The sequence below is a fragment of the Furipterus horrens genome, unplaced genomic scaffold (genome assembly GCF_987537825.1).
Source record: "Furipterus horrens unplaced genomic scaffold, mFurHor1.1.pri manual_scaffold_5, whole genome shotgun sequence".
NCBI lineage: Eukaryota > Metazoa > Chordata > Mammalia > Chiroptera > Furipteridae > Furipterus > Furipterus horrens.
The window spans coordinates 139,272,119-139,289,531 of NW_028327175.1; the positions used below are offsets into that span (position 1 = coordinate 139,272,119).

Sequence of the window (17,413 nt, forward strand, 5' to 3'; positions counted from 1 at the left end):
TGGTGAAATATATATAACAAAATTTACTATCTTAACCACTTTTATGAGTGCAATTAAGTAGAATTAAGTACATTGACACTGTACAACTTTTACCACTATCCATGGTTTGGGTTTTAACCTACAATTTCTGCACAAAATTCCAACTGACAAGTATAGAGCAAATACACCAGTTAATTAAGGTGTTGTTATGTATTTTCTCTACAGTTGAGGTAAATTTTGTAAATATATTTGTATACATCTGGGAGATAAGATGTATCACTTTGGTAACAAAATACAGGAAGACTATGTAGAAATTTTTCAACAATGGGTTAAACATATGTATCTAAGCACAGCTAGAATAGCATAATTAATCAGTATTAAGGTGAGTCAAATATTAAATTAAGCCAATTTCAATCATCAGGAAAAAATTAAATGTAAAAAATGTATCTACTAAAAAATTTATGTAGTATTTTTGTTAGACTTGGAAAAAAACACACATATATACATCTACTCAGAACAATCTTCATACTAGGTTGAACCAAATGAAATTGCCTATGTTTATGTTTTTGACTTAAATCAATGGCAATTTCATATTTTAATACACACAATCACTTGTATGTATAATCTCCATAAATTCCAGATAATTATTTTCCAACATTTCATTATGAAAAATGCCAAACTTTCAACAGATTCTGTAATTCTTATCATTTTGATACACAAGTGCTTTACCACATACTCATTCATCAATTCATTGTATTTTTGGTGCATTTCAAAGTTGCAGGCATCAGCATACTTCATCCCTAAATTTTTTTTACAGTTTTATTTTTCAGAAGGTACTCAACTGACATTTAAAGCAGGCAGTTTCAGATTTTTTTCTAATTTCACAACTATGGTAGGTTAGATGAACAATAATTTACAGTGGAAACTTATCAGGAGTTAAGCCTAATTAGAAGTGTTAATACAAATAACTTTGTTTTTACTGTTTAATTCATAGTGATAATAAGTATACTACTGCTTACAAATTTGGATTAAGCTAATGCTCATTAGAGATAAACTGAAATCATGTTACAGAGGAGATATTTTACAAGAAACCTTATTGATCCCTGATAGGTGTGGCTCAGTTGGTTGTGCGTCATCCTGCGAAGTGAATAGTGGGTGTTTAATTCTCGGTCAGGTCAGGGGATATGCTTGGGTTGCAGGTTCAGTCCCCCAGTCAGAGGCAACTGATCGATGTTTCTCTCTGACATTGATGTTTCTCTCCCTCTTCTTCTCCCTCCGCTTCCCCTCTCTCTAAATATAAATAAATAAAATCTTTAAAAAAAAAAAAAAGAAAGGAACCTTATTGACATCAATACTCTCAAAAACTCTGCCTGGTCCTCAACATCTGTAAATTTACCACATATATTTTCTATTTATTCCAACAGTTAAAACAGTAAATATGACATTGGTCATTTTAGATCCAATAGTATTGCCCACAATATGTAAAATTCTGATAACAATACCAAATTAAAATGGCACCTAAAATTTTTAATTTAGATACAAATAAATATAAAATAGAACTTTTATAATAGTGCAAGTTTTGTAATAGTACAGAACAAGCAAGCAACATAAAAGTTATAGAACTTGTCAGGAACATTTACTGAGCATTCACTGGTTTCATTTGGTTGCACATAAAATAAATGGAAGATTGTGTCTATATGGAAAACCCTATAGTTTAACTGGCACTATGTCCAGTAAATAAGAGATTTGTTTTTAGGTTCCAGTACATCCATTTTAAGAAGGATCAATTTGGATAGATCAGAGAAGGCTTTGGGAGGAGTGACAGTAGAAATTGAGCAGGGAGAAGTTATTTTATTACAGAGATTCTCAAAACAAAGGTCCCAGGACGAGCAGCTTCAGGATCACTTGGGAACTTACAAATTCTCTGGCTAAAGGAGGAGGGCCTAGAAATGTGTTTTAACAAGCCCTAATCATGACCCTGATGTATCATACAACACAGTTTGAGAACTGCTGGTGTGCAAGTAAAAAAACCAAAAACCAAAAACCAGAGATTGGTGAAAGCTTCTGTATGTAGCAGACAATTACTTGATTTGCTTAGGTTAGAAATAATTGCTTCTGGTAACTAAATATTTTTAATATAAATAACAGTACAGAACATGTTAAGTTCTAAAGAATTTATCTACCTAGAATTAACCTACATAATATAGAAAGAACATCAGTCTGTGAAATAAGGGCGCAGGAAATTAACTTAAAGCATATAGAAATGGTCACATTAATATTTTTAGGCAAATAGCCTATAAGACAGAATTATTAGTCTTCAGGACTGGAGAAAAGTAAGGGAAAGAACAAATAATGTATATGAAGCCTTTCTTTATTAAAAAACAAAACAAAAAAAAACTTCTGATAGACTAATCAGGAACATCACCGAGAAGGCCTTATACGTACTTAGGTTTTCCCTCTTTTGTTTTCCCATATCCTATTTCCTCCTTGATGCAATCTATTTCAGCTAGTTATTCCCCAATTCCCTACTTTCCTCCTTTTAGTGAGAAAAGAGGTGTTCGAAAATAATGGGTTTACAGTTTCTCTAGATCTCAGAATAGAGGGGAGAGTAGTAACTTGTCTTTAATATACAGCACATATTTCTCTTCTTTTTAAGAAACAAATAGTATCCCACGCTTTCTATGGAAAACTACTCTTCCATCCAACATAAGCCATGTATGTGGTTTAGTCAGTTAGTCCTTCTGCATCCCCAGCTCTAGGAATAGTAATCTTTAGATTGTTGGTTTAAGGGGTATCCTATCCCCCAGATTACAGTGATTGGGAGGCTTGGCCCATAAAGCTGGTTTTATCAGAGTGAACCTCAGAACTGCTGCGAGGAAAGTTGGTACACAGACATTCTCTTTTCTACTAGGCTTGGAAGCAGGAAAAATTGTGAGACTGTTGCTGTCACGAGCAGGAGAGTCACCACGTGGAGCCTGAAGAATTCAGAGAAAACTAAAAAATGTTCACATAAATAAACCCATAGTTTTGTTGTTTGTTTTTAGGTTAACCTGTTCGGGGCAGACTTACCATCATGTATAACCCAAACTATTTTGATACAGAGAAGCTGAATATTAAGAGATGGCCCTAGAACAATCATAGGAACAGCTTTTGTAAGTACACACAGTGTTTTTTTTTGTATGTCAACAGTTGTTTCCTACTGACTGGAATGTGAGCAAAAAAGACTAAGTATTTTGAACCTTGCAAGTTTATCTATTTCTCACATTGGCCAAAATATGCATGCTCTTGATTCTGCTATTAGATAAGGTCATTTGTTGGATAAAAACAACTAAGTTAAAACCAAACATTTTGAAATTAAAAATGTTTTACTAATAATGCCATAATATTTGCATTTCATGGTTAAAATAACATAATTCTACTTTAATTCAAGTTATTACATATTTTAATGTTATAATTTAAGGAATGGCAATTTGAATACCTTTAAAAGGTGAGAAAAATCTGCTGTTTCTATTTCAAAGAACAAAGCCCAAAACACTTGAACATAGACACCGGAGAAGAGGTTGTAATTTTTGACAAAACTCCACGAGTTTCTCTTTAAATTATTTCCCCCCTCTTCTTTACAATCTTCCAGTTTCTCAGAAAACAATGCTCAGTGTGATGCACAAACATCATCTGAGAACTTGCTAGAAATGCAAATTCTTGGACCCCACTCCAGACCTACAGAATCAGAAACTCTTGGTGTGGGACCTGACACTACATTTACATTTTTTTATTTCTAATTTTATTTTAAAATTATTTTCTTTTTTATCATGGTAAATACATTTAGCATAAATTTTACCATATTAACCATTTGAAGTGCACAGTTCAGTGGTATTAAACATTCACATTGATGTGCAACCATCACCACTACCAATTTCCATAACTCTTTTCACCTTGTAAAACTGAAACTCCATACCTATTAAAAAACATCTCCCCATTCTTCCCTTCCCCCAGCCCCTGAAAACCCCCATTTTACTTTGTCTTTATGATTTTGACTACTGTAAGCACCTCATGTAGGTAAGATCATTCAGCGTTTGTCTTTTTGTGACTGGCTTATTTCACTTAGCATAATCTCCTCCAAGTTCATCTGCACTGTAACATACTGTAGAATATCCTTCATTTTTAAGGCTGAATAGTGCATTGTAGAGCCCTGGCTGCTGTGGCTCAGTGAATTGATTGTTGGCCTTCGAGCCAAGAGTCGCTGATTCGATTCCCAGTCAGGGCACATAACTAGGTTGCACGTCAGGTCCCCAGTTGGGGGCGCGAGTGAGAGGCAACCACATAGTGATGTTTCTCTCCCTCTCTTTCTCCTTTCCCCTCTCTAAAAATAAATAAATAAACAAACAAAAAAAAACCAAATAAATTATTTAAAAGAATAGTGTATTGTATGTATATACCACATTTTGCTTTTCCATTCATCAGTAAGGACTTCCATCATTTAGCTATTGTGAATAATGCTGCCATGAACATGGGTGTATAAACATATCTCTTCAAGACGCTGCTTTCAATACTTTTGGGTATAGATCCATAAGTGGAATTGCTGGATCATATGGTAACTATATTTTGAATTTTCTGAGGAACCACAACATTATATTTTATAATAAGCCCTTCAGGTGAATGTGTTACCTAAAGTTTGAGAGCCTCTGCTCTAGCCATTTTGCTTTCTTTTTCCTTATTTCTTCCTTTTGTCTCAACTCATGCAATGCAAACATTTTAAAATTTGGTTTTAAATTTAAAAAGGAAATAAAATGCTTCAGATCTTTTCTTCTTAGGAAAAAAAAGATAGCTAAAACTGGGAAAAAGACTATGTGAGCTCAAGATATTCTAACTAGTTACAGAACCTGGGCTCTGGACCCAGACTGCCTAAGTATAAATCCCTACTCACTACTTACACTTTTTAATGACAGAATCTCTTCAGAGTTGTTTTAAGATCCATGAAAAACTTATGTGAGTTGCTAAATTTGGATGGGGAAAGAATTGCACATTCATTTCCTTACCCTCAATAAATTTAATTTTTAAAACGATGAATATAAGCAAATCATACTAATATCGGTATAGCAATTAGAAATCAGGACAGTGCCCTGGCTGGTGTGGTTTGGTAGACTGAGTGCTGGTCTGAGAACTGAAATGTTGATTCCTGGCCAGGGCACATGCCTGGGTTGTGGGCCAGATCCCCATTTGGGGGCATGTGAGAGGCAACAGATCAGTTTCTCTCACATGTCCTTATTTCTCTCCCTCTCTTTCTCCCTTCCTTCCCCATCTCACTAAAACGTTAAAAAAAAAAGAAAAAAAAAATTAGGACAGTGACCAGAAATTTTCATATTACTTTACAATGTGCAGATCCCCAAATAACACTTAATTCATCACTAATCTGAAATTAGTTATCCTAACTACCAACAGACTTTGTATTTTAATGTGTTAAAGCTCATATTACTATGTCAGGTTTTCAATATTTTAATAGCTGTAATTCAACAGACTTGTTTCATTTCTGATCCTATATACTGTTTTATTCTTTCAAAACATTCTGAGAAGGACCCCACAGGTTAACCAGACTGTCAAAGGTGCTCTCAACATAACAAAACATTTTGTTAAGATCCCCTGTTATAAAGGATTAAACAAGTGATCACGAAAGTGCTTAAAAATTGCTTGGTACATATGCAACCACCAAATAAACACTAGTAATAATGGCATTGATAAAGATAAAAAAGATGGTGTCAACTTTACATGTATACCTAGATTTTATGGATGTATTTTCTTACCTAAATTAACACACAAAGCAATTTTGCTTGGCTCTCTGGTATCCAGTGGAAAAAGTCCTGGTTTCCTGTCTACTCTCCCCCGCTGCAAATTTTTCAATAGGCCACCACCACTGCTTAAGATATTCTTTCAAATCCTCTCAATTCATCTTCTTCCACCCTTCTTGTCCTTCCACTAGCTTTTCTAAATGCCTCTGGCTTACTGATGTACATGCTATCTATTTCCACAACTTCCTATCAGTCAAGTTGTGGCACATTAGTTTACAAAGGTACGTAAAGGGATATCTGGAAATTACTATGGTTGGTTCACTGATCAAGAACAAGTTACTATGATACTGTGAAGACAAGAAAAGAGAACCATACTAGCCAAATCTAAAGTATATTACCTTTTCCTTAAAATAAATGTACAATCTTACTGGTGGTATTGGTAATATCACTAATTTGTATGTGTAACATGCTATTCTATAAGAGATCAGTCACTTCAATCTACATCATTTAAATATAACTTTTTTCCAGTTATATATCTTTCCTAATAATAAATCTATGATTACTCAAGGTCTCCTCCTAAATTAACTTGAGTACCTACTAAGTGCATTCATAACTTGGTGCCACAAGGAACAAATATATGCATAGAACCAATATATGCATACATCAGAAACCACCACATAAAACACTGAATGCCAAGAAAAGATATCAGTTCAAGTTGGACTGGGGAGTGAAAAGAATAAGGGTATTCAAAGTGAGAAAAATAGCTTAAACAAGTTTAGAGAGAGAAAAGAACATACAGTCGTGGACAATGAGAAGACCAAAGGGCTGGAGCAGAGAGGTTTTAAGATACACATAGTACAAACCAGTTTTGAAAGGATGGATGAAAAAGATAACTTCACTTTATAGGGTCCACTCTTCATATGATTAAGTTAATTATTTTAAAAGTATGAGGAAAAATAAGGAGAGGAAACTTATCAATAAAATAGTTTCTCATTGGAACATAAATTAGCTAAGCAAGCCAACAAAACAGCTGGCAGCTGTAGAGCCTATCTTTGCAGGCTCACATTGCAGGTATTTATCTTGAATTATTAGAAAAATCTGGAAAATCACAGACTCCTGCCCTAGAGGTCACTGATGAAAGTTGGAGTGTAACAGAATAGAACAATTCCAAGATACAGGAGACAGAGCAATGAAGTTAGCTTTAAAAAGCTGCTATTGTACCATATATGGTTCCTTAACGTATCTGCATGACAGTTTTATGAAAACAGAACAAGCACTCTAATTCAAAACAAGCTTAGAGATCCACACTCTGGTTACTGCAAGGAAGGCACCATTTGACAATGGAAAAAATTACACATTGCTTGTTTTTGTCTCAGGGTTAAAAGCATCATATCCCACGGATTCTGGAGTAGGAACTACACAAACAAGACTAAAAATCTCTTTATATGTCTGTTCATCCTAGTGGAATGGAAGTTAAAAGTATCTGGATTCATTGAAGAGATATAACCACAATCATAACACACTACTGAAGGACAAAGCCGAAGAGAATATTGGATTGGCCAAAGAGTTCATTTGTTTTTTTCTGTAAGATGGCTCTTGTGGCACTTAGTTGTCTTTAACTTCATTTGAAACAATTTTTATTAGATTGTACTGTGACAGCTATCACATCAGCGTGCATTGAAAAAAAAAACTTATCAAAATTGGTGAATTTTTGTGTAGCCATTTTAATATAGAAGATAATAAATAATATAGAAGATAAGAAAATACTCAACATTTTTGGCATATTATGCTTTATTATTACAGAAAGGTAAAAACACAACTGAAACACAAAAAAAGATTTGAGCAGTGTATGGAGAAGGTGCTGTGACTGACCAAATGTGTCAAAAATGGTGTGTGAAGTTTCATGCTGCAGATTTTCTTGCTGAATGATGCTCCTCAGTTGGACAGACCAGTTGAAGTTGACACCAATCAAATTGAGACATTAATTGAGAACAATCAATGTTCGACCATGCAGGAGACAGCTGACATACTCAAAATATCCAAATCAATAGTTATTGGTAAAAATGAAAAAATGTCTTATGTTATGGAAAAAAATAGACATTTGGCCAATCCAATATATCACAATGAAAACAGTCATTTATTGAGCATATATTCATGCTGTGCCCTTTGTCCCCGATATTCATAAACTCTGCAAGCATAATTATTTCCATCTTAAATAAGGAACAAAAGCCCAGAAATGTACTTTGCCCAATGCTTCACAGTTAAGAGAGGCATTGATGCATCCTAAGCCTTGACTTATGTGGTGTTTTTCTCTGCACCGCAACTGCATGTTTAGTGTATTCTGATAAAAATTTCCTTCTCATTTCTTAGGAAATTATAGCCAGTACAAGAAACGCTGTGCTTCATTTTTGCTAGAGTACTTTTAAGCAGCCATAGGAGCTTTCACCAGAGAGCTTAACCCCTTCTAGTCTATTTCAATGTGCCATATAAATATTACCATCTCTCATCATTTTATGAATTATGGCATGTAAAGAATTGGGAGGCAAGTATGTATGTATGATATGTAAAGAATTGCTATGTGAGTCTGGATAAAAGATAAAAAATATTTCTGGCTGAAATGGTCAGAAAAGCTTTATAAATGAGGCAGAACCTAAAATGGGTCTTGAAGAATGGGTAAAACTTCGAAAGACAAGATGCTGAAAAGAAAACTTTGTGTTTAGAGGACAATGAGCAAATCAGTTTGGCTTGGGCAAAAGACATGCACTTATGTACTCATTCTTAAAGAAAAGCAAAACTTTAAAAAGGTAGATGGTGCCAGCCATATACTTAGCGTCTTAAATATAACAGAAAACACAATAAAGGTGATTACAGGAGGTCCTAAAGGCCAGGCTCAAGAATTTGAATTTAAGCTTAATGAGCAATAAGAAAATACAGAAGGTTTTGAGAAAATGAGACAGTTGTTTAAATCGTGTTCTGTAAGATTCTTCTAACCACTAATATGTCATAAATAATGAAAAGGAAGACACTGGTTCAACAGTGTTTCCAATGTACTAGGCTCTTGTAGAGAAATGGGATAGGAAAGAGTTTCTGTTTACAAGACTTTCTGGTTAAATGTGCATGGTGGTAGTAAAGGTGAGTGTAGAAGGCTCTGAGACATGGAATAGGTGCATTAAAAAATTTACAATACAACTTCCAGCCAAGATGGAGGCCTAGACTGACACGCTCCATCTCCCGCCACTACTAAGAAGGAACACAACTACAGCAAAACGAGAAATAACCAGAAGTTCCAGAAAATAAAGCTACATGGAAGTTCAACGTATGAAGTTATAAATAAGTGGTGCTTGTCTGGACGGGTAGGAAGGACGAAACTGGGGCAGAGATCAAGCGGTGCTGGTGGCAGCAGCTGCAGCGGCGATGAGCAGCGGGACGGTGATAACCACAGACACTCATATTTAAGGGGAGACGAGAAGCTCCAGGGGAGCATTCTCGGCTGCAACCCAGACCTGTCAGCTCGCGATTGCAATGCCGGGGAAGGCAGACCCCCATTGCCTCGGACTGTGAGGCCCAGAGAGCGTGGGGACGGAGGAGGAGGCTCCCGGTCTCTCAGCAGAGAGTGACGGCAGGAATCCATCTTGGACCCCCGCCCCCACACAAAGCGCCACAGTGTGGTGAGAGGGGTCGCCCAGTAGTGACCAGTGCACGGGACTTCGCCCCTTATAGCACAGGAGGTGTGACAGCCCCGCCCAAGAAGGAAAGGTACACAAACCTGTCAGGATGGCAGGGATAATGATAGAGATACCAATCACACAGCGGGTCAGAAAGCAAATACATGAATTAACGGACGAACAGATAATCTTTCTGAGGCTCAGTTCAGAGCTATGGTTATAATACAGCTTCCAGAAATAACAGTGGGACTTAAGACGGGGAAGGAATGAAGGCTAGTCCTGCTGAAATGAATGAAAACACATACGAAACAAGTGGTGAGGGAAGGAAAACCAAGGATCAAATCAACAAATCAGAACATAGGGAAGGAACAGTCAACCAGTGCAGAAAGAGGAAATAAAAAGTAAGGAAAATGAGAAGTTCAGAAACCTCTGGGACAACTATAAGAGAGCGAATATTCAAATTATAGGGTTGCCAGAAGGTGAAGAAGAACTAGAAATTGAAAAATTATGTGAAAAAATAATGAAGCAGAACTTCCCAAACCTGGGGAAGGAAGTGGACTTACGGGTCCAGGAAGCACAGAGAGTTCCAGAAAAACTGGACCCAGGGAGAACCACTCCAAGACACATTATAATCAAATTGTCAAAAATTAAAGATAAAGAGAGAATCTTAAAAGCAGCAAGAGAGAAGAAGAGAATTATGTACAAAGGGGTCCCAATTAGACTATCTGCTGATTTCTCAAAGGAGACTCTGCTGGCAAGAAGGGACTGGTAAGAAATATTCAAAGTAATGAAAAGCAAAAACCTACAACCAGGATTACTCTATCCAGCGAAGCTGTCATTCAGAATAGAAGGGAATAGAAAGTGCTTCCAGGACAAAGTAAAATTGAAGGAGTTCATTAGATCCAAACCACTGTTATATGAGATGTTAAAGGGACTTGTTTAGAAGGAGGAGGATCAAAACTATGAACATTAAAATGAAAACTGTATTACAACAACCAACAACAGAAGCTAGGGAATCGAAACAAAGGCAAACTAAGTAGGCAACGAGAGGGGAAAAAGAATTATAGGTATGGGGAACATACGGGGGGGAGGTCAGTGGTGGGGGAAGGGAGGGAGATGGTGCAGGAACTAAGAAGCATAGTCGGAGGGAGTGGAGTAGACAGGAAGATGTTGAGAAGAACTATATGCACAACCAATGGGCATGGACTAAGGGAGTGGGCAACTGGGGGGGTCACTGGGTAGAGGGGAGAAGAGGGAAAAGAAATTACATTAAAAAAATACATGAACAAAAGAAAATTTACAATACAATGTGGTACACTACAGTGAATGCATAAAGGTTCTATGGAAACATAAGAAGGAATAACTCACTCTGCCTGAAGGAGCTGTGTAATACTTCAACATGATATATGAGCTTAATTATAAAGATGGGTAAGAGTTAGCTGGTGTTAAGTCATCTAAAGCAAAAATAAGGAGATGAAAGAGCAGGATATATTCAGAGGACAGTAGAGTATGGTTAAGGTAGGTTGGGCAGATCTAAACCCCTTCACTGGGATCTTAAAAGTTTAGATTTTATTCTATAAATGATGTAAAGACTGGCAAATTTTAAAGCATGGGGATGACATGGTTATAATCATGTCTTGGCTAATTTTGGTACTACTTTGTAAGTCAAAGTTGAAGAGAAAAACTGGAGTCAGAAAGTAGAGTCCACAATATTTGATAAGCAAGCAGATTTGAAGGGAAAGATGCCAAATAACAAAAAAATACTATTCATGGCTGGTGGACTATAAGATTGGTCCTATCAAAGACCAAACACTAGGAGTTCAAAGTAAGTAAAAAGGCAGGGAAATATCAGTAGTTTAGACATATTAAGGTGCTAGTAATACCTTGTAAATACAAGCAGAAATATCTACTCAGCAGCTAGAAATAAGAGACTAAAATGTGAAAGGAGATCAAGAATAAAGGCACACCTGGGAGTCACTCAAATAGAGGAGAAAATGAGATAGTAAGTGGGTACACTTTTCAGAGAAGATTGGTAAATGCTGAGGACTGAACCATACTTAAGTTATTGAAGGGAGTAAAAGGTAAGATGATGTATAAGAGGGAGAAAAAAGCAAAAGATAAACTGCATGGTATAACAGAACATAAAATTTAAGAAGTCAGGGAGTGCTGGATCAGCTTAATCTTCAATACATGTATGTCAAGGACATGAGGACCAAGGCAAAAAAGTCATTAGGTTTACTGATTAAGAAATTACTGATGACCGTTAGTTTATTTTTAGTATAGCTAAGGACAAGAAAGGGGAATGAAAGTCAAATTATAGAGAGGAAATATAAACCTAAATCTCACAAACAGGGGAATGGATTAAAAAAAGTGGTATGTTAAGATGGATATTATATATATATTCTTTAATTGCTGTATGTCATAGAGCACAAAATAGTTTAAAAGCAAATGTAAACTGATTTATTTAAATTTTAGAAACAAAACCAAAACCATTATATATGATATATAAGCATTAAACAAAGAAGACTGGAATATAAACCAATTTATGATAGTGGGGTGGGGATGGGGAGACAATATGGGACTGCTGAAAATGGTCAAAGGCGACTTTGTAAAGTTTCTATATTTTATATACAGATGGAAGTAAATATAACTAATTGCTAATGACTTTTAAAAATTTATTGATTTTAGAGAGAAACAGGAAAGAAAGGGGAGGAAGAGAAAGCGGGGAGAGGGGGAAGTTAGGGTGGAAGGGAGGGGAGGGAGAGGGAGAGGGAGAGAGAGGGAGGGAGGGAGAGAGGGAGGGGAAGAGAGAGAGAGAGAGAGAGAGAGAGAGAGAGAGAGAGAGAGAGACATCGATTTGTTGTTTCACTTATTTATGTATTCATTGGTTGCTTCTTGTATGCGCCCTGACCAGAGACTGAACCCACAACCTTGGTGCATGGGGATGATGCTCTGACCATATGAGCAACCCAGCCAGGGCATTAATTCCTAATGATTTAATTCCAGGTTTGCTCTGTAATTGTCAAAATTGGAAAGAGACGATTAAAGAAATGATGTCAACTTATAAAGAGAGAATGAGAAGTTGCTCTGATGGAAACTAAGATGGTTCTATAAATCAGAAGACAATATAGTATGATCCAACCAGAATATTCTCCAAAGGAATGTACATCTGTGGTTAGCACCCTCACAAAGTAAAGATACTAAATCACTTTGCACTGCAGGAGGCAGGCAGGGAGCAGATTCTTCTACTTGCTTTCCCTTCATCTGACTGTTCTGGAAACACTGGCTTCATTCTCTGCCTATTCACCAGGTGCAAGTAAGTGATGCAAACAACCTCAACAAATTCCTGAGTGTTTACTATGAGACTGGTACACAAAAGTCAAATTTCCAGAAGCATTTCTCAGCAGGCCCATACCTTGAACCTGAGGTCCATACCTGCAGTTTGTTACTGTATTCGTTGTATTCCCTACACATTTAATTCTAATTTTGAGAAATATAATAACAGATGCCTCCTTAAAAGTGTGACAATGAAGGAAATAAAAACTGACCAAGGTTCAGAGCGCTAAATATAAAGGGTCTGAGTTTATAAATGGTTATCACTTAAGGGCAATGATTTGTGACTCCAAATCATTCATGACTCTAAAAAAACCACCAGTTTTCCCCACTATCCTCAAACAACTGTTTACTGACAGCAATTTAAAAGTTTACATAAAAAGTTGCTTATTGATAATAAAAATGAAAGGCAAAAAAAAAAAAAAAAAGAAAAGCGAGACATATACAGTGTATACCCTTTCTACCTACAAATACTGCAACAATAAAATGTATCAAGATAAACAACTGCTAAACTAAGTTAATGTTGCCATTAGTTTAAAAACCCTGAAAGACTAAGTGGTATAAACTAAACATGCCATTCAGGTAAACAATTAAACACCATCTTCATTTTATTTGAGTTTATGGAACGCAAACCTCACTAGAATTTAAGCTCCATATCAGCATTTTTTTGGTTATGTTCACTACCAGATACCAAGGGCCTACAATGGTACCGAACATATGTAGGCACTTAATATTTTCTAAGTAAATTCAGTAAATACTAATGTTTAGTTTACTACAAAGCACCTAACTTTTAATCTAGAAGCAAAAGAACAATATGTTATATATATTTCCTTACTCTTCTCAAGGATAAAAACTACATTGAAGAAATCAACATATGAACCGGTTTCAGAGTTCAATTCTGTTCCTCAAAAATTGCTACCCAAAGACCAAGCTGGGGGAAAAGCCAGTCGTGGCAAGAATTATGGGCCCTAACAGGCTGTCAGCATTCCTCAAATGAACCCATAAAGCATCTTTGTGTTCAACTCACATTTTGGACCAGCCCAGATTAATTTAGTAACTATTAAAGAGGTGGGGGAAAAACTGCCACATTGGTTTGTTACACTAAAATCTCAAGTACCTTCTGTGTGCCTAATATATGAATAATATTTTGTTTTATAAGGTGCTTACACCTGTTCTGATTTGCTATTATCCTGTGAGATAGAATAACCCCATTCTATAAATGAGGATGTATAGCCTCAGAACTTAACTCCAAAGTTGCATAGCTAGTTAAGTGGCAAAATGAGAATTTTAAGATTTCAGTCTCTAAACTAGCCCAAGTTTTTCTCACTAAACTATACTTATCTCTTACCATGAAACAATTCCTTAGGGTTTAAGGTAGCGTTTTTCAACCACGTAAGAAACATCTGGAAAGCTTCTGAAAATATAGCTACTCAGGACTCATCCTCCTAAAATTTGTGATCTAACTGATCTTGAGCCAGCCAGCCATCTATACTTTAAAATGCTCCCCAGGTGACTCCATCATGGAGGCAGGTTGCCAACTACTGATTTAATAATAGACAATAAAGGTCTTTGAATGTTATTTGAAGAATCTACCTTGAGATTATGTCAAAAAGGTAAAGATGAGGGTAAGCCAGTATTAGTCATCTGCTTCAGTAAATGCAACCAGAATTCCTAAGTTTCTGTTGAGAAGTTTTAAATGCCTCACTAGCACTCCTTGGCTTTTTACTTTTATGGAAATCTCCAAAGAACATATGAAAGCCAGATAAACTTCTGGACACACAAGCTTTTCTAAAAGTCACCCCCATAAAAGTGAAAGCTGCATGCAGGCACTTGGGTATTTAATTACAAAATTACAAAATACCCTGCACCAGAATGGAGTCTCATCTAATTGGAACTGGCAGTGTGGCATTAAATGTTTTCCTCTGGGCTTATTTCAGTAGTCCTATGCAGTTGGTCGGTATGCCAAATTGTAATTAAAAAAAAAAAAATCAAAAAACTGGTAAATTATCAGACCCCCTTGACAACTGGAGGGAAAAAGAAAAGAGAAAGAAAAAAAAAAGTCACTTATTTGTTCAGAAAACAAATATTTATTGATGACCTGCAGAGTACAAGGCTCTTTTCTAGGTTTCAAAATAAACAATGATGACTAAGTTTCTGCCTTCCAGAAGCTTGTGGAATACTTACATAAGAAAAGGAGTTGTCTATACAACCTGACCTGAATCCTGACCTCAAGGTCAGCTGGATGAATCACTAGGTCATCCCAACTGAAAAAAGTAACATGATTTCTATTAACTTAAATGTCTCAAAATTCTAAGCTCCAAAGGACACGTCTCTCTGTGAGAGGAGATGCACTCTTGGGTGACTTGTATTCTCCTAGTGGTGGATCCAAACAGCGTTTAACTGGGTATAATCTCAATTAAGGGAGGCCTTTCATTTAACACCTTACAGTTGGACGTTTGTCAGCACAGAGAGCCATACCACCTGCTGAACTGGGTGGCAAGTGGTGCACTGAGAGTTGTAAGCAAAAATCAAAACTATGAATTACCCTGTAGTATTGGTTATGCCAGGAAATTAAGACCTGGCTAGGGGAAAATCGTGGATGAAAGCTCCAAAAAGTCAGGGTGGAACCCCAAGGACTAGAATTTGAGCAGCAGAGGGCAATGCATCTGCTTTCACAGCCCCCCCCCCTCCCCGCACCCCCAAATGGGCAGCTGGCTCCAACCTAGATGCAACTTTCTCGTGAACTCAACGAATCCTAAAATACGCTCTGTGTTCAGTGTTGGATTCATGTGGTTGTTTTCCGTAACCCTTAATTTCGTCTGACCGTTAAAGCTCCCTGGCGGATACTCTTGACCTTCCAGTATGGGCGTGGGGGTGGGATGAGGGGGAAGGAGGGCAGAAGTCAGCCTATCACTCTTTCCAAAAGATAGCTTCTCCTTGTTTTTTGGAAAGCGTCTTAAAGCTGTAGAGGGATCATTCCCCCTTAAAGATGGTCTGGTTCTTCTTCCCAGTGACATCGCTGACAAGCACGTTACAACATAGTTTGGGGGGAGGAGAGAAGGAGAGTAAGAAATAGAAAGAAAAACTAATTCTCTGGGTTAAAACGAGTCCCTCTTATAGCAAACGGCGTTCCAACAGTACTAGACGCCACTCCCTAAGTTTCGCTTTAAGTCTGCGCACCCAGGCCGCCGGCTCGGTCCCCCCACCCCCACCTCAAATACGAACTGCAAACTTTCTGCCCCTCACGAGGCCCCCAAGCAGCCGAACTCCTCCCCGCACGCCAGGCTCCGCGGACGGGGAGCCTCGAGGCTGGGCACGGGCAGGGCCAGAGCGGCGATCCGCGGCTCGCGCGCTCCCCCAAGCTGCCCATACCTGTCCAGCATCTGCTGTAAGGCTTGGTCCGGCATCTTCCGCGGAGCCGACGCACTCGCCTGACCAGTGAACCCGGTCAGGGACGGGGCCAGGGACAATAGCACTGAGAGGCGGCGGAGTAGGCCTCAGTCCGGCGACAGCCACGAACCTGCCACCCAGCCTCCGGGGCAGCTCCGCAAGCCCAGCGGCGGCAGAGCTCGGCCTGAGGACGTCTGGAGGAGGTGGCGGGGAGGAAGGAGGAGGAGCCTGAGGCGGGGAGGCGACGATCGCGGCCGGGGTTCCTGCCCGTCGGCCCGGGGTTCCGGTCCATGGACCGCGGGGGCCAAGTTGCTGCCGGCAGAGGAGCTACCTCTGTGAGGTAAGAGTCACCGCCTCCGTGCGCGCCGGGGTCGCGACGCAAGGTGGCCCAGAGCAGCCTGGGAGATGTAGTTCTCGGACGGTCCCCGTTAGAAGCTGCACAAGCAGTCCGGACCACCGCCGCCGCGCCCATCTCCGCCCGGCCGGCGCCCTCCTGTTTCCTTCCTCCAGGGGGAAAAATGTGCTTTGGGCCGCTTTCCAGAAAGCTGCAGGATGTGCCTCTTCACTGTCAGTAGCAACAAGGTCAGCCCTTTCTACCTATATCTTTTCACTTCAGCTCTTTCCCTCAGGTGGGACCGAGCCAGGTGAGGGAAAGGGGCTCAAGGGCCATTTCTCGTCGGGGTCCCCAGCCCTGGCTGTGGCGTCGGTCACCGTGGCGGGATTGGGGTGGCACAAGTGCCTTCTGAAGCCCTAGCCCCCTGCCGCGTCTGAGCCCATTTTGAGGAGCCACACAACCTCGCAAGGGGTCGGATGCTCTAGTGCGTGAGGTTATTCCTGGGGGGCGGGTGGGCAGGGGCTACCTTGACCAGCCGGTTCCCACTGAGTCATTGTGTGTTTGGGGGTGGGGTGTGAGGCGAAAAGATGATCGCTGCCTCTCTAAGAACCTTCTAAAATGAGTCTGGGCTTTCAAGGGCTCGCCGACAGTCTCCAAATGGGACATGGTCATGAATAAACAGCTCTTGCTTACTCAGCTGTGGGTTGTCAGGGGTGTTTGTTTCTCTGTCTGCTGCTGGTCACTGTTAACCATTTCTAGTCACCTTGACACCTCCAAGCAGGTGTGTGTGTGTGTCGGAATGGGGGTGATCAAAAGGGGAAAATCATAAATCACTGGTTGGGTTATTATCTGACTTTCTGGGGACAGTTTTAGCGAAAGAGCTATTGGCTAAAACGAATACGTCTTTTGGGCAACCTGTGGAGTTCTTT

General features: G+C 38.9%; 1 protein-coding gene across 1 annotated transcript in view; it reads right to left on the reverse strand.

The window, feature by feature from the left end:
* The window catches only part of MARCHF5 (membrane associated ring-CH-type finger 5), a 58,487-nt gene extending 42,007 nt beyond the window's left edge, over window positions 1–16,480 (reverse strand). The window contains exon 1 of the mRNA XM_090277969.1: window positions 16,133–16,480. Within this exon, the coding sequence (XP_090134095.1) occupies window positions 16,133–16,167 (35 nt within the window). The 5' untranslated portion in view covers window positions 16,168–16,480. The remainder of the gene's footprint in view (window positions 1–16,132) is intronic.
* Between the last annotated feature and the right edge of the window lie 933 nt (window positions 16,481–17,413).